General features: G+C 47.2%; 1 protein-coding gene across 3 annotated transcripts in view; it reads right to left on the bottom strand.

The window, feature by feature from the left end:
* The window catches only part of LOC117219918 (uncharacterized protein CG43867), a 167,865-nt gene that overhangs the window by 128,915 nt on the left and 16,788 nt on the right, over positions 1-22,162 (bottom strand). For all 3 annotated transcript variants that reach the window (XM_076524847.1, XM_076524845.1, XM_076524846.1), the window contains exon 2: positions 16,148-17,416. In XM_076524847.1, coding sequence (XP_076380962.1) covers positions 16,148-17,146 — 999 coding nt within the window. In that variant the 5' untranslated portion in view covers positions 17,147-17,416. The remainder of the gene's footprint in view (positions 1-16,147; positions 17,417-22,162) is intronic.

Consider the following 22,162-nt stretch of genomic DNA (forward strand, 5'->3'; position numbering starts at 1 on the left):
GGTTTGGGTACATAAAATAGCCCGCGTTTCTGTGATTGCGACGTCTGGAGCAAACCTCCGCTCGTATCAGCGTGGATCTATTAGGTCGGTCGGAAAGTAATTTTGTTCTTCGTGTAACATGTGCAGCGTGATCGTATACAGCAGCACGAAGCCTGGCGAAAATTGTATTACGCGCATTCGGTGTGAAATGTGGTCACAAGAGAGCAGCATCGACGAAAATATCTCGAATACGTCTGTGTCATAATTGCAATTCTGACAGCGCATAATTGCTTACAGTTTAATTCGTGTTATCAAACGTTTAATAACCATTACTTCCCACTTTATATTTAATATATTTTATAAAAACGTTTATATTTGTGATTAAATAAATAATACATGTATGTATTCAACCCTTTTGCCAATAAGGAGCAGGACTTCATACAGACATGAGATTTTAACGTTATTAGAAATTGGTGAAAAGTTATAGAACAAAGTGGTCGATACAGCATTGAGTCAAATTTACTCTAAATATTAAAAAGTCAGTATTATTAAGTTTTTCTCTTGAAAAAACGAAATTGCTTTCCGAATAAATTAGCCAAATTATTATTTCTCTATCCATATGAATAGGGCAAAACTTTTTGTTCGTCCCATAAATACCGTCTAAAAATCCTCTGCTTCCTTTATGGTCGTTACAATTGTCCTACAGAATTATTAGACATGTAAATTCGTATAGCAACAACATACATTTTTTTTTCTGTGATTCCCAAATTTTCTTAAGATTCTTCTTAATTCACAGTATATATTGTACTCTGTGATCTAAAGCGTATTTTCCCCTTTTAATTAAGAAATAATAACAATAACAATAACAACAATAATAATAATAATAAAAATTCTGGAAGAAATGTAAAAGGTAGAGCGAAAGTACAGTTGCTACATTGCACCTTGATTGATCCGAATGTCTTTTACGGAAATTGCGAAAAACTCTCGCGGGATCAAGGGTGTTCACCCCCGATCTCGCAAGAAAAGATCTAAATCAAACCGCTATTCCGAGCAAAGAGACGTCATCCGCCGAATACAAGTGCTAATTATAGCCTAGTCGGTTCCATAGGAATCAAAGGGGGTCGGAGCTCAGAAGCAACGTCGCGTCAGATCAAAGCGATCGACAAGAGAAATGCGCGGAGTTTGACTCGCCGTCCATCGCCTATCGGGTCGATTGCTTTTCTCCAACATCCCGGAACTATGTAGGAATCGGATACAAGCAAGCGGACGTAATAGTCCGCGTCAAGAGAAACCAACCCCGCGTAGTTTCATCCTCTGGGAAGTATTGTTTGTCTGAAGCTAGCAAGATGTTCCACGTTCGCTGCGACGTAACTTCATGAAGACCTTCGCGAAGACGATGGAACAGCTTGAGAGAGAGAGAGAGAGAGAGAGAGAGAGAGAAAGAGAAAGAGAAAGAGAAAGAAAGAGAAAGATAGAGCGAGAGGGAGCCCGAGAGAAAGGGACACGGCGGAAGGCGTGCACGGTGGAAAACAAACAGCGGCGCGTTCCGAAAATAGGCGGCCGACGTCGAATTTCGAACGGGCTGTCGCCGATATTAATTCGCGAAAGTTGCGTCTGATGAATATCGCGGGCCAGGGCCGCGCAGCCCGGATCCCGCGGCGGGAAAGGAAATGAAACGGAACGAGATAAAGGACTTTGGCTTTTGAAAACGAGCCAGATACGCTCCGTCTGCGAGCGAGTCGCAGCCGCGGACACGTCGCCGTTCCCGCGACTTGTATCTTCCTCGTCTGCGACTGTTCTGTGTCTGGGTTTTCCGCGCGAGCGTTTGCCAGGGGGAATTCTGTCCGTGTGTAGACCAGCGTGGAAGCGAGATGCTGCCGTTCGCGGAGGGTGAGACGCGCGGAAACACACCGGCGAGTTCTCTTTGAGACCCCGGCTCTTAGATGGGACCAATTAGAGACACCCTTCTGCAGTCTTCCTCGGGTGACGCGTCTTTGGCGTGGTGCCCTGCCCTCGCCAACGCCGTCTACCGTCTGAGCGGACGCGAAACAGGAAACAAAGAGTGCCGGAAGAAAATGAGGCGTCGGGAACCGATAAACGATACCCGGAACCGGGCCGACGTTTGCCGGCAACTCGCTCGCAAACCGTCGCGAACCATCGCAAACCACCGCAAACCGGCTGGAACGCCTCGAGCGGGAAACTTTTGTCTGACCCGTGAACCGAAACGAGCGCGGTTATTCTCCCCCGGAACGACCGCCTCGAGGCACCTCGCAAAAATGTGATACGCTAAACTCGAGAATATTACGCTAAATCTACGAATAATACGCTCAATCGATAACGTTATTCCGTTCCGGGATATGGAATTAATGGAATATACGCCGCGCGCGTGTTTCCAGTTGGTTTGCAAAACACGGCGGAACCGTGGGTCGACTGCTTTTAGCCAGTTGCGTCGTAACGAGACTCGCAACGAACATTTCATACGTAGTTTACTAAACACAAATGTTAATCATTCCTTCTACGTCGAAACAGAATTACATGTTTTTGTCATCAAGCTCTAAAAACGAAAAGAAACGTAAATGATATCATCGGTTGCGAAACTGTTCGATATTTAAATGAGGACGAGGGAAAGCGTTAATCAACGTAGCTGAGAGAAAAATCGTAGCGCAAAGGATTACGAGCCGCGATACACCCTGTCAGGAAATAACGATCGCGTTCAGGCAGCGTCAGAAAACGGGTCTGACAGTTTTCGTGCAAAGCGCACCCCGTTCGCGAACAATTTCGAAGCTGCCTGGAACTTCGGGGACGCGGCTTTGCCAAAGTTGCGCGGCTCGAACCCGGTTCGTTCGCAAACAGCGAAGCTCGGCGAAAGCTCCGATGGAGGAAACTATCGGCGTGGAGGTGCGAAACGAGACGGATTAGGACGATTAGCCTGGTGTCGCGGGGCGGGGAGAAGAATCCGCGGGCACCGGCTAACGGGAACAGGAACGGGAAGAGGGACGTGACGAATCGGCCGCGCGAGATAATCGACCGATCCATTACGATGAAACATTAATGAGCGGAGCGCGAGCGAATCAACAAGCCGATGGACACGCTGCGGGGACATCCGGCGCGGCGTATACAAATCAAGATAATGGGGAATATTTCACGGTAATGTAACGGGTGGCTGAATCGTATAGGTCTCCCAGGGGTGGTTCGGCGCACGAGGCCGTCATCTGTATCAATAGAGAGCCACCGGAATGCCGCCGTTCTCTTTCCGCCACCGCGCCCTGTTGCATAATGCCGGGAACGCAATGGGTATCGATAAGTCACTTCTCCCTTTCTCGCTCGATCTTTCACTTTCTCGGTCTCTCCCTTTCGAGAAGAACCGCCGGAGATGAAGCCAAGATTCACGGCGCGAAGGCACTCGAGGGCAGCGGGGAGATAGTAGAGCCGGAGAAAGGAAAAACGGAGGAAACGTGCACCCTGCGGTCGATATTAAAGCGGCTCGTCCACGAAACCGAGGTGTTCGCTGCTCCCGTAGCACCCCTACATCCTGCGATCCTCTCTCTCTCTCTCTCAGAAATGCTGGGTCACTCACGATCCTTCGAAACGCGTTCAACGATGTCTGCAGAAATGGCGACTGTTTGTAAATCTACTGAGATATCCTGCGAATCTTTCATTACGCGTATCTACATTCTTCTTACTTATGAAACAATCGTTGACCTCTTAACCTCTCGCTCTATGATGTCGTGTCAAACTCGTAATGAGAATGTAGAATGTAATCCACTAAATGTGAATGTTATTCGCGTTCTTTGAAGCGAAATATAATTATACATTCTATTATTAATGTTTAAAGAAAGGGTTAGCATACTATAAATATAAATTTTGTAGAATTTTTGTAGGAATTTATTGGAGACAAGCAAGTGCTAATCAACCTGTGCTCAATAAAATTTATTAAAAATTTGGTCGTGTCGAAATCGATTGTTATTTTGCACGCTATTTTATTTTACCTATTTCTTCCCTTCTCGTTAAATAATATATATATATATATATATATAATATGATATAAAATATATATAATATATATATATATATATATATATATATATATATATATATATATATAAAATATGATATAAAATATATATAATATAATATATAATAATATATAATATATATATAAAATACTACGTTACGTCTAACCGTAGGACAACTTAGCGGATCGTCTAAAGACAGGCAATTTTTAGCCCACATTCTTAAATTTCACGGATCGCTAAGGGAGTTAAGCCTATCTGGACTTACGGTGAAAAGGCAAATTCCGAAACTTCACATTGCGTGACTTGAGAATGACAAAGAGCTTTACGAATTTATCTATCTGCAGTTGCATGTCAATAGACTAGATCCGAACACGGTAGAATAAATTTTCCGCTTGCCGGTGGTCTAATCCTTCTTAGCAACGTAAAAGAACAGCTGTGGCTTTGCCACTGCTAGTTGTAACTCCAGGATAGATTGCATTTACGAAGCAATTACTATGCAGTAAACTACAACAAACGATTTCTCGAGTGACTAGTGGCCCTGCAAGGTAGCAAACGCTTCCACTTCCGACTTTGTTATTCAGATTCTTGGAAACGGTCCGAAAGTTCGAGAGGGTGGGCCGCGAGCCGGGGGCTAATGGACTGTCCAGAAATTCCAGTATATGATGTCTGCCGGCGATGTTTAAGGTTTCCACGATCTTCCTCGGTCTATTTTATTTGCGCGGCGTTGCCCGTGCAATTATTCCGCGGTCGCGTCCCGTCGTTTGTCTTGCCGCCTGACGCCGAACTTCTTTGTTCTGGTCACGAAAGCCCGGACAGGTCCGCCGCGTTCCGATGGCCGGTCTCGCGGAACCCCGTGCGTTCGTTACACGCGAGCTACGTTTTCTTTCTCGGACGTTTTTACCCCGTTCGGATGCGGCTCCGGCTGGCCGACGGGAATTATGCAACGTTTCGCAATCCGGGCGCATCGTCGCCACGGTTTCGCCGGTGAATTGTTATCCGCGTGTTCTAGCCCGATTCCGGCAGCCGAATTTTATTCGCGTCGCGCGACAAATTCAATGGAGCCGCGGAACGCAAACACCGAAGGTGTCGGGGGCCACACAAAACGCCTCGTTACGCCCGCCCCGGAATTACCGAAATTCCGGAGCGTGTTTTACAAACGCGGCGACGCGAACCCCTGCGAGCGAACGCCAAGTGCGGCCTCGTTGAATCCCGTGCCAAGCCTCCTGCTGCTAGGCCCAAGTGCGCTCATTCTCTTCATTCACCACCGGATCGGAAACGAAGCACAAAAGTTCCCGGCACAATAGTCGCATTTTCTCCTCGGAGACTTTCGCTTCCGATTGTTGTTACTCGTCGATGCTTCCCGCGGTAAGTCGAAATTCACTGGCGGAAATTATGCGGCGGGCTGGCCGGAAGTGCGATGGAATTGGATCGACGAGCCGTACATCGTGCGGAGCCGTTGGAAAAGGTGAGCTTTTAGGCTTCAAATCAAGCATTTCTACGGAAATGTAAAATATCGGTGTTGTATCGGTATTTTTTTAGTTCTCTGTTATTTTCATCGTAATTTACGAACTACTTTTAAGCACAGATGTAGAATCAGTATTATTTCACTGTCGACATTATGGTAGCAAATACCGAATAAGTAGTACCGCGATTATTGTTATTATTTACTAATTAAACTGGTAAAATACCCTTTCGATTACAGAAATGTAATATATACAGTGGTTTAATTCGAAAATGCGTAGTGTAAAATGCCGAAGTCACAGTGTATATTTATGATGACTCATATTATATCCGTTGAAAGCAGAGATGATGTAAGACAAAAAAGTTAATTTGTGGATAATGTAGAACGAATTAAATGTTCCATAAAATTCAAGAACGTCAAAAATTGTCACCACTCTTTTACGTAAGCCGCTTTCAAGCTTTAATTTAAGCGTGATATAATAAAGAAGGTTTAATGACGTCTTTTCTATCTGGCGAGCGGCATTTACTATAATCAAATATATCAATTCCTGCTATATCAATGGGTTATTCCCATAGAAGAATAACTAACTAAATAAATAAAAATGAACACCGCCATGCAATTCTTTTCCACGAAGTTACGGCAGCTTGAACATCAACAATTCATCTCTTTAGATTCACAGATTATTGAGCTCTGATCGTCGATACACGTCTGACGCTCGGAACGAGGAGCCTCTGTCGCAGAGGATGCGTCGACGGCAGCGTAGAATCGGTTGAACAGAAACGAGGAGGATAAAGGGGAGGAGAGAAAGCGCGGCCACCGAAGCGACGAAAATACCCGCGGAGGAGCCTTCAATTTCCAATATTCGTTGAAAGTGCGTGAAAGGGCGTCACGAATGCTCAATCAGAAGGCTCGGCGTTGAAGTCCTCAATATCCTTTCCGCTCCCGCGGCGTCGAAGGCGGAGGCATAGGCAGAAGAGAAGGAGAAAGAAGGGAGGAGGTGCGAGAAGCGAGGCGAAGTTAACATCCGTTTCATCCGTAAATAGGTCTGAAAACGTTGGAAAGGAGTTTCCCCACGGATCGGAGGTGGTCTTGCTGGTAGCCGGGTCGTCCCGCATCGCCCCGCGACGAGGAGAAGCGGAGCGGAGCGGAGCAGAGCAGAGCCGAGCCGAACCGAGCCGAGAGAGAGAAGCAGGCTTTTGAAATCCGCGCAGCGGAAGGCCCGTCTGTTTGCTCGGAGGCCCTCCATTCACGCCGTCGTCGGCAGCGAATCAATATTGATACGGACTTTATATGTGGGACGCGGCGCTGTACACACCGTTCCGACGGAATGCAATATTAATAGGACGGGCCGAACAATATCTCTAGCCGGGGTACCTATGCACACGGTACGCACGTGCGCCGGTGTTTGCGAGCCCGGCCCGGCCAGGCCCGCCCAGGCCCGCGCGCTGTCATCGTCGTAGATAACGAGGTGTCGGCAGGGCGACGCGATTGTTCGTAATTTCGAGGCGATCCGTCGTTGGCCCCGCAATTTAAGCTCTCACAGGTGTCACGGCTGGATAGGCGACCGCATTATCCGTAGTCAGCCATCGGAACGCCTAACGCCGGCCCCGACAACTATCGAAAAGATCTCGCCCCTGCCGTGTCAACCGGTGACGGCTCCGACACGAACGCGGAACCGTTTCCCCGCGAAAATTCCCCGATCCAATAAAGCTTATCCAATTTACGGCCAATCAAAATTTATCGCGCCGCACACGGCCGACCTTCCCGGCCTCTTTTAAATTCTAATAACTTCGGGTATATCGAGCAGAACTCCCGCGAAATATGCACTCGTATACCCCGGCCGGGGGCCGGAGAGGCCGTTCCGTCGAAGGATTATGAAGTTGATACGAAATATGCAGGAACGCCGGGCCAAGTTAGGGCCGACAGTAAATTAGAAATTCTAAGGAAGATTAAGACGAGGCTCTCTCGTCCGGCCTCGCGGCATTGCTCGGCCGGAGAACCCGGCCCCGGATCTATGCAAAACGACACTTGAAACCGGCAGGAAAGATACGCGGGCATAAGGGGCCGAATGGCCGACGAGAGCAGTCGACTCTCGCGAAATGTTCTTCCCCCGCGAAGATTGCATCAACTTCTTCGCGGCACTTCGACGGGGCGGCATTTTCGCCGGAGCATAATGCTTCTTGGCTTTAATACCGCGCGACGCGGCACGCGGACCTACGGCTCCTGGAGAACGTTCTGCTCGTAATTTATTCGTCGGAAACGGGACGACCCTTTTCCTACCGTTCTGTGGATTCTTGCATGTATTATTCCGCTCGGATGTCGGAGTGCGCGCTATTGTGCCCGCCCGTTTAAATGCGCGTGTCTCTTTGTTCCGCGCGGCGATTTACGTCCGAGGATCCGGCGGCTGTCATCCCGTTTCAAGAATGCTGCATCGAATCGGGGACATTTCGTGGTTCGGCCTTCGAACGTCAAACTTTCCCGGCACGCGGTAAACAAACGCTGGAAGCGGCCATTATTCCGTCCGATGGATTCCGCACGGTAATCTGTTTCCTTGTTCGAAACAGAATTCTTTGATGCCACGCCGAGGCTAGGATAGCTTTTCCGTGAGAAGATGTTACGCTGTTTATATTTCATTTGGAATAGTCGCGTTATCGTCGATTTTTTTTATTATTTATTAGTATACCGCGGATCTTTATGCAAAATAAAGATTTTATGCGTCGGGAACAAGAACTGCAACAGGAACTGCATAATAATAACTTTAACGAGTTATAAATGATATAAAGAAATTACTGAATTTTTATAGTAGTGCCAGTGTTTTGTGTTTCATCTACTCATTTTTATCAGAAATGGATGAAAACAGCAGTCTGTTTATTAGAAAGAAATTTCCAATGGCTGTTCCATTATACATCAGGATCTACCGGCATCAATAAATATTATTAACCCTTTGCACCCGAGACTGAAATTGTTATATCATGTTCCAAGATAATTTTTATATTATCAAAGTATAGATTTAAGAAATCTATATTAAAAGCGTAACTGTGTTACATGAGTCACAAAACTCAATTTCATATGCATAAAATGCACTTTGTCATACAAAAAGGAATTACTATAAGTCGGAAAAATTCTTTTAGATTTACAATTAAATTCGCTTCGAATTCAAAGGTTTAATATTTTGGTCTATGCGATACCTTTACCAAAAACAAGGAAATACAGTGATATCTCAAGTGATTGACGAGAGCGGTCAAAAATAAAGGCGAAATAAAGTATATCGTGTGCGAGCAGTGCATAAAGAATTTCATTTACATCCGAAATATACACGCAGATACCACGTTAGCTTGGTACAAAGTTCTAAGTCTGCTGGAGCAACGAGAAAGTATATATTCGACACTCTCACTTTTCCGTGGTCCGACATTTTATTTTCCGCACGATTACAAAGCTCAACTAAAAACCGCCGACAGAATTGAACAATGAATTTCATCCAGTTATTTCCTGCTGACGCTTCGCTGTGGATCGATATTAATCGCGCCGCTTTGCCGCGATCAAAGGGAGAAACAATTGGAACGAAGAGAATCGAGGAGGCGACGAAACACGCTGATCGGCGGGTCCGACGCGCTGTATTTACCGATTCCCCGTTTAACTGGATGTTTTCGGGGGGTGGGAATAAAACCGAGGCAGGAAGACCGGCGGAGGGAGGAGAGAAGGGTGGCCAGACAAAAACGTCGAAATATGGCGATGGCGGGCCCGTGGAGGCGGCCGTATAATTTCCGACTGAGCGCGGCTCGCCGAATTCTCGTCAACGTTTCATCCGCCGACTCGCCACCCTCGGTCGAACTCGCATACACGCTCGCCAGCCTTTCCGTTCTCACCCTTTTCACCCGTAGTTTGTCTGCATTAACGCGTGACAACGCTCTCGGCTTTGGAAAACGCGCGGCAAGGAGCCCCACGAAAATCTCGCCGCGGATTCGAGAGCGCGCGAGGGTTACGCGGTCGTTAGCGGCGATGCGTTTCCGCGGCGGAGATAATTCGAGACGGTTGGTCGCGGAAGACGGTCACGGACCGGAAAACGAACGATCGTCGAGGCGATAGCGGCAGATTTTCCCGGGAAGCTCCGATCAGCCGTGGTTCCTTCGCATTTTCATTTTCCAGACTTTTTTAACGCACCCTTATTCAGGGCGATCCACCTAAATATCTCCTCCAATAACGATGCAGAAAATGTCCCGATTCGGAATCGAAGACGAATACAATGCGAGGAAGTAGATTTTTTTAAGGTCATTTTTCCTAGTTCTCCAGATAATCGATGTTAAGTTGCATGCAAGTGCATAGTCTTTTTACTGCGTCGTGTAACGAACAATAAAACAGATAAGACAAGGTAAAGTCATTATACGCGTCTGAATGTATTTTAACGTCAGCCACACGATGCGATAAAAAGGATATTAAATATTGACATCGCTGATCTTGAAAACTCCGAAACAAATAACCCCGAGAAAGAACTACTTTCTGCATTGTATTCGTCAGATCTCATGTAAGAACATTTTTTGTTCTTCATCGCTATTGGGGGAGATATTTCGGTGGAAACGTTGTTTAGATGAACCACCCTGAATATCCCCGCCTTGCGGCCGCGCGTTATTCCGTTATTTTTTCCGTAACGACCGCGGTCGCCTAGGGTGCGGACAGCCCCGAACCTTCCGGGAAATCGTATCGCGCCGGAAACGCGCGAGTGCTGTTAATTTTTTTACGAGGCTGTTACTCGTTAATGCCCTTTGAAGAGGCATTAAAGAGCGCGATACGCCGGATAGTTGGGCTGCGGTTCTCCCTGGAACCCTCTCGCTATCCCCGCAACCGCCCCCGCAACCGCGTCGGCTCAACTATTTCCGTGGCGCGACCGTGAACAAGGAATGTAGGCTCTTGTCACGCGACGAAAGGTCGACTCTCGGAGCACGTGGGCAATTTCGAAGGGAGCCTCCGCCGCGCGCGCCGAGGCTCGCACGATCATCGCGCGATCATCGATCGACCACGCGAATTCATCGCGCGATCGCGACCCCGGCACTAAGACGATCGTCCGTAATTGCGTGCGCCGCGCCGAGACCAGGAAACGAGGGATATGCGGCGGCCGACCTTGAGCGAGGAGCGGCAACCTCGGTGCACGGAGATTGCAGCCTTTCACGACCGGGGAGATCGGTGGGAATTGCATCCTCGGCACTCGATGAAACTAATTGGAGTATACAATTCGTTCCTGGACTCGTGCCCGACTCCCGAACGAATAAAAGCAGGCGCGGCGGATTTTTCGGAGCAGATTCGTTGCATCCCTCGGAGGAATAAATCTGAAAAAAAATCGCGCGCCGCGGTTTCCCACAGGCAGCGATTCCGTGCTGGAGATAATCCAATCTCCATTCGTTCATATTTAGCCGCGGTAGGGCGGCCGCGGCGGTAACAAGCGCGCGAACAAAGAAGTTCGAGCGGCGACTAACGAACATAGGCAGTGCCGTGGAAGTTTCCCATCGGAAGCGTTGTTATTAAACATTACGCGGGAACTTGGTAATTAGGGCCGGTCGTAAGGAGCCGTTCTCGCGGAGAAACCGGCTCGATTCAGCGCGAACGAGGCTCGCCGCGAATCGGAACCGCGGCGACTCCGTTCGAGCACTCGCGAGCACCGGGAACGAATACGGCCGCGAGCGAGCGTTGTAAACAAACGTTACGTCAATCAGGACAACGATCCGAGAGTGATGCAAGCGAACGCGTAACGGGGTTCGGCTCGGAGGCGCGATACGAAGCCGATAAGGAGGCTCGAGACCGCCTCTCACCGAGCTCTCGCGTCAGCTGATTTTACAACTGCGAGGCGAACGAGGCAAAGCGAGGCAAAACGAGCGAGGCCGCGCCGGGTCTCGTTAGAGCAGAACCTTGTAACGAACCGGAGAGCGACCGCGGATAGAGTTCCCGGTAGTTCGAGGAACGCCGGAGACCAGCCACGGAATCGCCATCGAGCGCGACTCGGTGACCTGTAACCCTACGTGGCTCTTTCGCTCGATCTCTGCCACGGAATTCCATTCTTCCCAGTACCGTTTCACTCTATAAATCCCGGAATCCTCGCTGCCCGAGGCTCGGTCTCTTAACGTTCTCTTAACCATCGTTGCGAGCCAACATTCGAACTAACCGATTGATTCGACTTCTGAATTTTTAGTCGATCGTTCAATTATTTATACGTTTATAGGTTTTGGCGAACAGGCGTGTGCTTTTGTCGTATCAGATAAAAAACTGCAGTATTTCTATTTAACATTAAACGTACCATTGGCGGTCGAATTCCGATAATTAGGACTATTGGAATTACAAACATACTTTTATTAAAAATAATTGTCTAAATTGCTTTGTTTAAATAATTGTTGGAATAATGTTTTAGGAATGCGATTTTACAATATTTATTGGACGAGACAGATCAGTTATTTTTAATCTCTAATTAGTTCTAAAGTTAATCTCTTAGGACCATCGAATTTTTGGTGACTCTGTAAGTAATGGAGAGCAGATGATAGAAGATATCGTGACATTAATTTTTGACTAGTTTTCAAAATTCATGTGTATCCTAATATATTGAAATAAACTTAATAGGAATTTTTCCAATATACAAAATAGTCGCACTAATATTTCCTACGGCAAATTTTAACTTTAAAGTTTCGCTTTCATTAACACGCTCGCTACCAGAGTCAAAACAATTCAAACATAAAGTATTTTTGATTAATGACAATTGAAACAAATTAATTATACAACTTTCTTGCGTTTAGCTAAACAATACTGTTCATTTCAAAATTTGTTGCAGTACCTTATCATGAACTGATAAAGAACACACATCGCGCATCTGCGACGGTCGTAGAATGATATCGATATTGTCGGAATTTTTGGAGTTGTTATTCGGAACTTAACGTTTCAAGGAACGCAAAAAATAGCTGGCACAGTTGCTTGTACATCAGATACGATGTAATACAGTGCTGTGCAAAGAGATCGATTCGCCCAAGCACAAGTAAATTCGGCGAGGTTCGTACCTTCGCGATGAAAACAAGACTTTAGCGGGCACATGTGGAAAGATTGATAAGCGGAAGTCGTAGCGAGCCGTCGCATCGAGAGCTAATTAACGGCATAAGAAGAGGGAGGGAGGGGGGAAGATTCGCGCGGAGTAAAACAACGGGGCATAAACGATACCTGGCGGAGACTCCTTGTCTGGTAAGTGATTCAATTCCGTTTAAGAGGCACGAGGGGGTTTTGAAGAACGAAAGAGACCATTCCCCCGCACCCCATACACCGTCGGCTATGTGCCTTATCTGGGGTAGCCGCGTTAAATCGTGACGCGTGACTGTGCATACTAAAGACGTATGTACCTAAGCGGCGGTTTTTCCCTCCCTTTGCTCCCGCCGTTCGCTGCCCCCCCTCGTTTCTCGACACGGTTGACCCTTCTGCAATTCATTTGACGTATGTCGGGCGTCGAATAAAACCGCCCGCGAACGATATAAATCGTTCCTGGATCGTAACGAGGACCGGTTCCACATCGCTTTCGATCCGAATAGCGCGCGCGCCAAGGAGAACGGGGAATGGGCTAAAGCCTGCTTTCCGCGGCGCGGCGAGCCGTATATTCCGCCTCGTATCGCGAATGGCGGCTCTTTCAACTATTTCACTCGCCATATTCAATTTTATTTGCGATCGATACCGTGATACGTCGGGATGCTTCTTTTTACCCTCCTACTTTCGATAGGATCTTGATCGATTTTAGCTTCCGCTATACGGCTCTCTCTCTCTCTCTCTCTCTCTCTCTCTCTCTCGTTCTCTCTCTCTATTTCGCTCGGGTAAATTTTTTACTTCGCCGCCGAGAAATGCGGATCTGGAACGATGCTGCGACATTTTCGCAAGAAAAGATTTCGCCGGGACGCTTCCTCTCGCGATGGGGCCTCGAACAACTTTAAATTCAGCTGCACGGTCTCTCTCGCGTAAATTTTTCCGTTGACGCAGAGAAACGCGGATCTAGAACGGTGCTCCCATATTTTCGCAAGAAAAGATTTCGCTGTGATGCTTCATCGTTCGATAGGATCTTGAAAAATACTAACTCATGCTGCTCTACGGTCCCTCCGGCATGAACTTTCGCGTCGATGCAGAGGAATATAGCTGCGGAGGGAACGGGCCGCGATATTTTCGCAGGAAGCCAGAAAATGACGGAATAAGTGGAAGGGTCTGCGAGAGCGTGACCCGGCGATGGAAAGATCGTGGCGACGCGAGAAGAGTTTTGTCCTGGAATTTGCAGACTGCGGAATAGCTTCGGATCGTATCGGTGTCGTTGATAAACAGAAATATCCCGCGCAGCGGAATCCCAATCGTTGGACGGCGATGCCGCTGACGCATGGAAACGTAGCGGCGGAGCTGGAAATCCGGAAATCGGTCGCGCTCTGGCCGGATGAATTTTCCGCAGGAAGGGGCAGCGATACCGAGCGATTCCGAGCCCGACCCGGCTCGTTTCACGGAAGCCCTCCACTCGATCGTCGAACACGAGGTAACGCGGAAAACAGAATGGTTATCGGGCAGCGGCGGCAGTTTCGCCGGCGGCACGGAACGGGATCGCTTATTGGTTTAGTCACGGATCGTTTGACGCGATTGGTCCCCGCGGACCCGCCGGAAAATATGGGTCGAGACGAGGCAGAGCGGAGAGTCGAGCCATCTCGTCCGGCTGCCTTTTTTCACAGACCGGTGCCGGTGCAACGGTAACGCAATTTCCCGGCCGCGCGCTGCCCTAACCCATCCTGATCGCGTGAACTTCGAACGGGCGCTGGCTAGATTTCTATTTCTTGTCTCCGATCTCGAGTTGACCCAACGTGAGATTTGTCACGGTCGGATGGGATAGCTTGGACGCTCGACGGTCCCAAAAATGCGCGTGACATCGGGACACTTCGCGTTCTCTCTGAGCGAATTCATCGGCAAGACGCTCTTAACCAGTTAGCTGTGGCGCCTGCATTTCAGAGCGCGCATCTATATGTATCGCGAGAATCAAGCGACGACGAGTATACTCGTCAAACATAATGTAACTGTCGCTGTTAAAATATTGGATCAAAAACACGGTTTTATTTGATAAAATTAACAATTTTATTACTAATATTTACTTATTCACTTGACGTTAACATATACCATATATATAATAAACGAAAAGCCCAGGGATAATCAAATACTTATAAAAGTTAAAAATTCAAATTGCTGCTGTAGAGAGAATAGTATTTAGCAAAGCAAGGAATAATATATAATGGCACTTTGCACGTCGAACACCAACACCGTGATTCTTTTCTAATATTATTTTTATAACAATGTAAACAACTTCGTGCAGGACTGGCCTCAAAATATTCTGAACATTTTGAAATTTGAGAATATATTTTTGTTTTCCTTAAAATTACAATTTAAATAGCCAATGGTCACTATTTCTTACGCACGACGAGTATACTCGTCGTGTCACAAAATATTGCCATTTCTCCATGACGAGTATACTCGTCGAACACAGCTAATTGGTTAAGAATTCGAATTTGTTATTCTGTAGAAAAAAAGAAAAATTTCCTCGAAGACAATATCACACACTTGCACTTACGTTAATTACTATGTCTCGGTCTGTGAGACTATTACTAACTATTTATTTATTCTCATTCATAATTTTTATCTATAGTTGTAAGGAAAATTGTAAAAAGTGGAACGTTTTTAATACGCTTGCTTCTACTCGATAGAACTCGCACCTTATCATCATTGACGTAATGACTATTGATTTTTTATTTAACACTTTCGTGTCAATAATAACGTAACAGATATTAGCGGTCTCCGAGACCGCTAATAGTGGTTACGTAACTTTCAATGGGTGTAGTAATTAAAGGTTAAGACGATTATTAGACACACCTACGACCAATTAGAACATGCGAAATAACAACCGAGGTAACAACGAGCACGATACATCACGAACATAGCAGAACGCGTCGCAACGCGGTGGAAGAAAGAACGGGTTACATTTATATACCGAATGCATTATTAACATTTCACAGCGCGATATCTCATTAAACTTTAAACTATTAGACTGTTAAAGTTTCAAATACATTATTATTTGTTCCATTGCAATCTGCTCAATTCGGTACACGAACTTCGATATTTGAGGACGCAACACCTTCTACATATATCCAAATAAAGTAATGTCTCTAATTGACGCCCAGATTGACCACAAAAATGGACAATTTGGAGAAAAAGAGATACGATTATTCGAGCCTTGCGGTTTATTTGTGTAGTTATAAATTGTCCACAATTATAAAAACGAGCCGCAAGGCTTGAATAATCGTATCTCCTCTTCCGAAATTATCCATTTTACAATCTGAGCGTCAGTAAGGGAGACATTACCTATGCTTTTGAGATCTCTATCAGATGAATCGTTTTGCATGTCACTGAAGATAATCGAAGATTTCAGCCTAATTTCTAAATATCTTGTACATTCGAATAGTCCTGTTATGCATACCAATATGCCTAGCAACAGAACCAGCCTGCATTTCGCTGAACCGAGAGCAAGATTCAGTCCGACTTCTAGACCCCTTGTACATTTGGCCAGTTCCTATTTGCATCCCGAGATGCCTAGCGAGAAGATCGGGCTGCGTCCGCGAGCGCAAAAAGAAAGAGCGAAAACGAAGAAAGTAAACAAACTCACCTTCTCGCGAAGCATGTCTCGCACCCTGGTGGCCTGACTTCTGCTTCTGTGTAGCTCGAGTTGCAGCTCGAGGCACCTCTCCTGCCAATTAAGATCCTCCACGGCGGTCGAGTATCCATCGAAGCTCTTGGACGAGCCGTAAGCGGGTCTGCTCTCGAGCTTCTCCTTCTTGGCGTCCGAGCCCGCCGGAACGGCGGTGCTCCTCTGCTGCTCGAGGAACAGTCGGTTTTCCGTGAACACTCTGGCCGGGGTTGGCGGCTCCGGCTGTCTTCCGGAGAACGAGTACGCGCGGTCGAAGTGTTGCTGGGCCGTTCTCTGGGGCGAGGGCCCCGGGTCGAAGTTCGACCTGGCCCTGGCGAGGCCGACGGCGTGCTGCTGCTCCTTCTCGTAGCCGTCGAAGTCGGTCTGCGCGGCGAACGTCCGTTTGTCCGCGTACTCCACGTGGCCGGACGGCTCGGACGTGAAGTCGTACGGACTGCACTTTGGCTTGGTCTCCCTGAGCTCCACGTAGCCGGCGCTCCTCGCCGTCTCCGAGAAGCCCTTGTTCTCCTTCTGGAAGAGCAGATTCGGCACGTTCACGTACGGCGAGTCCCTGGTGTGCACCGGCGGCTGAAGGCTGCTGCTGCTGCTGCTGCTGCTGCCGCCGCTGCCGCTGCCGCTGGTGGCCGCGGGGGCCTGGTGGCCGGTTTGGGCCCCGTGCTGGCTGCTGTTCGCGTGTCTGGGCCGCGGCGGCGGGGCCGGCGCCTGCCGGAACTGCCTCGGCCACAGTCGGGGGCTCTCCGGCCCGCTCGGCAGCCCTCGACTCGCCTCCGGCTGCCTGCGGGCCCCCGACTCGGCCGGCCCGGCCGCCTGCACCATCGTGCCCGACGCCTCGTGCGCCCGGACCCCCAGTCTGGGGCTGCACGGTGCCGAGCTCGAGCCGAAATCCGTCGCGAGCCGAGCGATCGGGTCCAGGATTTGCGAGAGCCGCCGCGCCGGCGAGCCCCGAACCTCCTCCATTCTGACTCGGCGCGCTGGCTGTCTGCGTCTGTCCTCCTCCGTGGTGGAAGCCGCTCGAGGCAAGCCCTCAGCGCATCGCTCCTCCAAGTCCACTGTCCCGAGTGTTGCCTCAGCCTCCTCCGCCGCCTCCGCCTACTCCTTCTTGGCTCCTCCTCGAGGGATCACGTTGAAACGCGACAAGGAACTGGCGTCGCGGCCATCTCGGGGCGATCACGATCTCACGCGGTCCTGCGGGCATTCTCGATCACATCCTCAAGGCTCACCTGCGACCTGCAACACAGTCGTTCCCTGTATACCACCCTTGCAAACTTCGCCCAAATGAGAAAATTTTAACGCGAACTGGATGCGATGGTCACGAAGAGAATTCTGGTTGTCGCGGGAAACTAGCGACAGATAATAACTGACGTTACTCCGCATTTTGTTAATTTGCATTTTGAATTTTTGTTTCAGCTACTTCAACGGACAAACTCCAGGCGATGGCAAACAACTCGAAGTTGTTGCGACGAGGTGCATTCGTTGAGACATGTTTAGAAAGTTAACCCTTTGCACGCGAAGCCAAATTAACGCAAAATTTAATACAGTTTTTCTAACCCATTGTATTTCCACTTTATATAACCAAATGCATTTTATACGTATGAAATTGAATTTTGTGATTGATGCAACAGTTATCCTTTCAACAGTACTTACAAATATGAACAAATACGATTAATAACATTATTTTGAAAATTTGAGTGAATCTATAAGGGGAGTTAAGGATCTTTCGAGGTACTCATTGTTGAATTTCAACAAATAGATTGAATACAAAAATCAATCTGGCAAATAGTCTTTTATTTACCACCTGATATGATTTAATCGCGAAGGCATGTGATTTTGTATTTTGTCTTTTTAACGTGTTGAATCGTGTCAGTTAACACAGACATCGCATAGAGAGAGAACATATTTTATACCTTCTTTAATGAAATAAAAGTTCTAATTGAAAGTTCGAATAGTGAAAAGTATTAAAGCTATTTCCATAAGTAAATATAATTCCATATTCATAAATGCGCAATTTGTACCAGGTATTGCCATCTTCAGGTACAGCTTCCTAAATAGATCTTATTTATAAGATTCGGTACTGCCCGAGAGAAAGAAACAAAAAGTTGGCAAACGACCCAAGGTCACAGCACTATCGTGATACTCGGACTGCGGAGCTCGGGTCTAATCAGACCCGGAGTATAAACATTATTGACCATTCAATTTTTAAGAATTCATTTAAATTTTCACATGTTTCATTGAGATCTATAAAAAACGTGTCTAGAAGAACTACCTTAAAAATGTGTCTAAAAAAATTGATAAACGAAATTAGAAATGATTCTAAGCGTACTCAGTTATGATACATCTTTTCCAAAAATGTTTACAGTTCGGATATTAAAGAACAAGAGGCAGTTGGTTTCTAGAAAGAGTACTGTGATCGATCTTTCGACACTCGCCCCGTCAGAACCACGAAGAAATTTCTTTTTCTTTAATTTTAAAAATAATTTGTAACACACCTCCCGGCATTCACAGGGTTTGATAACTCGCGATTCGACAATTTGTCCTCGATCCCGCCGAATCGAGGGTCGCAGCGCAGCCTCTTGGATCCAAGAAACAAACGCGAAACTTCGAAGCGCTCGGCTCGGAAATAGGATAACGAGAGTTGCCCCCGTTCGCGGGTAATCGACCGGGTTCGCGAGCTGTCTCGCCCGTCCAACTTCGAATCAGCCCGTATCCAATTTGCGTCGCCGTATTAACAAGGACACGTAATCGCCGCTGTCGCGGGCAGGTATCGTTCCCCGGTGCTCGCCGACGACGAAGACGACAAGGACGCGGCTCCGAGCGGAGTGACGCGATTCGGTTAGCAGCACGGTCCAGTTAGCTCGGTTTAATCGTTCCCGAGGAGGATGACTCGCGCGACTCGAGTTCCGGACAGCGGGCAGCGAGTTTCACGGGCTCGTTCGCGGACCGAGTTGACGAGGTTAGAGCAGGAAATGGAAGGGAGATATTAACTCGCGGCGAGTGTTTGCACTACTAAATTGAAAGCTGTAACTCTTTGGGGTGTCTCTCGGAGCGGCGCCTCTCCTCTTTCTCTCCTCCCGCCTCGAGCCCTCTTTCATTTCCTTGCCGCGCTTCTTCGGTCGACTTGGCGTGACGAGGCGTAAAGAGAGGAGAGACGGCGCGGAAGGGAGAGAGAGAAAGAGAAAGAGAGAGAGAGAGAGAAAGAGAGAGAGAGAGAGAGAAAGAGAGAGAGAGAGAGAGAGAGAGAGGCGTAGAGAAGGGAGGTTCGAGGACGAGAGAAGTACAGAGACCCGCGGGAACGACAACGACCGCGGCGGAGGAGGAGGACGAAGACGCCGGCCGACGTCGACGCAGGGCTACAAAGTTTATTTTAAGGTCGACACTAAAAGGGGCCAAATGAAAAACCGGATGGAGGGGTGGGCCGCCGCCGCGCAACCTCCCGTTCTGCAATTACCGCCGGGCGAAACGTTTTCCGTCGCCGTCGCAGTCGCCGCTGGCCTCTCGCAAACCTCCAGCAAACCTATCGCAAACAAACGGCCAGGCCCCTGAACATACGGACAACGATCGCGCGCACTGCAAGCTATGAAATTGAGCCAGCCCCGCGCCCGCCCTTCGTCCCTTTGACGAGCAATTTGTTTGAGTAACGCTCAACGACGTCCAGAGACGGGACACTCGTTTCTCCTAGTTTCTCGTTTTACCCGACCCTAAGAGGATTGCGCCATACGTCCCCTCAAAAGCCTTTCCCACATCCGCGAGAGCCTTCATCGAGATCCTCGCGGGAAAGGTAGAGAAACGCGCGACAAGATCAATTATCGGCTCAACTGTGAAACTAAATAAGCGAACGGCGCGGCGCGGCGCGGCACGGCAGACGGCTGCGAAACGGATTCCGAATGGTTCGACGGAATAACCATGCAGACGGCACTCGGGCGATAGGATCGGTCGGCTCGCGAGTCAAATAACAAATAACGAGGGGCTTCTGGTGTTCGGGGATGCGTGAGAACTCGTAATCATCGTCTATTCACTTAAGATAGCCAGTCGATTCACGAACCCGATACCGCGGTGCCACGTAACCAACATACGTAAGCGAGAACTCGCTCCGATGAATGCGACGAATCAAGCTCCGCAGCTCCAGACGCCCTAATATTTCAGAAAGATCTCCGGCAAAGTCTTAACCCGTTTACCCTCGGCAAGTACGGCTGCTCCATCCCGTGTTACCTTCGATACATTTATCGGATGCGGAGAAGGAAATAAAGAAACGCTTGTAGGTGGGTTGACAGTGGATAAAGAAAAAGTCTGGTTATTGAGATATACTTAGGGCCATGTACTTAACCAGTTAACACGTTCCGTGCCGAGCTTTTTTTACTCGAATCTTCACACTTTGATATTTTACTAAAACTTGATGTATTACGTGCAATTATTAATTCTCGTACACATAACAACGTAACAAAAACTTATCAACGCCCATTCTTGCGGTGGAAATTGATTCTTCGGTTCTAAATTTCTTGTAAACAATTTGTTCAGTTCATTAAGTAAACATGCAAGCGTGTACCATCGATGGTACACGTGGCACGGAACGTGTTAAGGATTAACACTGATGAAAAATGAAGTACCAAAAGCAATTTATACACAAACGATACCAACTACCAATAAAATTTTCCAGTTTGTTACTTAGTACGCGACCATTAACCAGTTAACTGTGTTTGACGAGTATACCCGTCATGGACAAGTGGCAGTATTTTGTGTTGCGACGAGTATACTCGTCGTGCGTAAAAAGTAGTGACCATTGGCTGTTTAAATTGTAACTTTTGTGAAAACAAAAACATATTCTGAAATTTCAAGATGTTTAGAATATTTTGAGGCCGGACCAGAGAATAAAACAAACAAATAAAACATATGAATAATTACATGAATAATTCGCGACAGTGGTGTTCGACATGCAATGTATTATTATGTATCGTTCCTTGCTTTGCTGAATACCACTCTACAGCAGAGATTTGAATTTTTAACTTTCATAAGTATTTGATTTTTCTTGCGTTAATGTTGAGTGAATAAGTAAATATTAGTAACGAAACTGTTAATTTTATAAAATAAAACCGTATTTTCGATCCAATATTTCAACAGCGACACTTACTCTGTGTTTGACGAGTATACTCGTCATCGCTTGATTCTCGCGACACATATAGGTGCCCGCTTTGAAAAAGAGGCGCCACAACTAAACTGGTCAAGGACACTTGAAAAACGGTGTAACTTTTTTGAAACTGGAATGACTTGAATTGTTTTTAGATGACAGGATTAGTCTATTAGACAATGACTATAATGTTTCTTTTTTTAATTTTGCTATTGCCTGAAATGACAAAAAAAAAGGAAACTCATGTTTTTCCACATTTTTTATCTGAGTCTACAACGAAAATTTAAAAAAATGCGTTTCATAGATCTCGGTAATTTTTACGCATGATGACAAATTCATCGAAATGATCTCTTAAGGCTCCGTTTTCGAAAAAAATTAGGTTAAAGATATAATACTACTGAATAGGAATCAACTGGCGCGTCTGGCCATGAGACATCAATTCCACTTCCCATCATACTACAAACAACGCGAACCTCATGCATCTTCCATCGCAGTTTTCTCGAAAACAAAATCTTAAATGAAAAAATGTCACTCTTCTTTCTCGACTTATTTTTGCACGTAGTATTTTTGCATGACGTATTTTTTCACTACCCGGCTGGTTGTTCCACGATTTTCGCTACATCCTGTATAAGTACAGCAGCTCCAAAGTGCAATGCCGAAATTGACTTCGCAAAGAACGCTCGCATTCGCTGTCCCGAGTTTGTCTCTGTTCGCGATGCAAAATAGTAAATGAAATCTCGTCAAGGATTTCGTCGCTGGGACGCCGCGAGATATTCAAATCGGATTTATCGTCTGGCATTCTGTTCCAGTGGGGCAGCGCTCGGAACTAAACATTACGCGTATCCTGGTGAGTC

This window comes from Megalopta genalis, chromosome 10, assembly GCF_051020955.1.
Source record: "Megalopta genalis isolate 19385.01 chromosome 10, iyMegGena1_principal, whole genome shotgun sequence".
Lineage (NCBI taxonomy): Eukaryota > Metazoa > Arthropoda > Insecta > Hymenoptera > Halictidae > Megalopta > Megalopta genalis.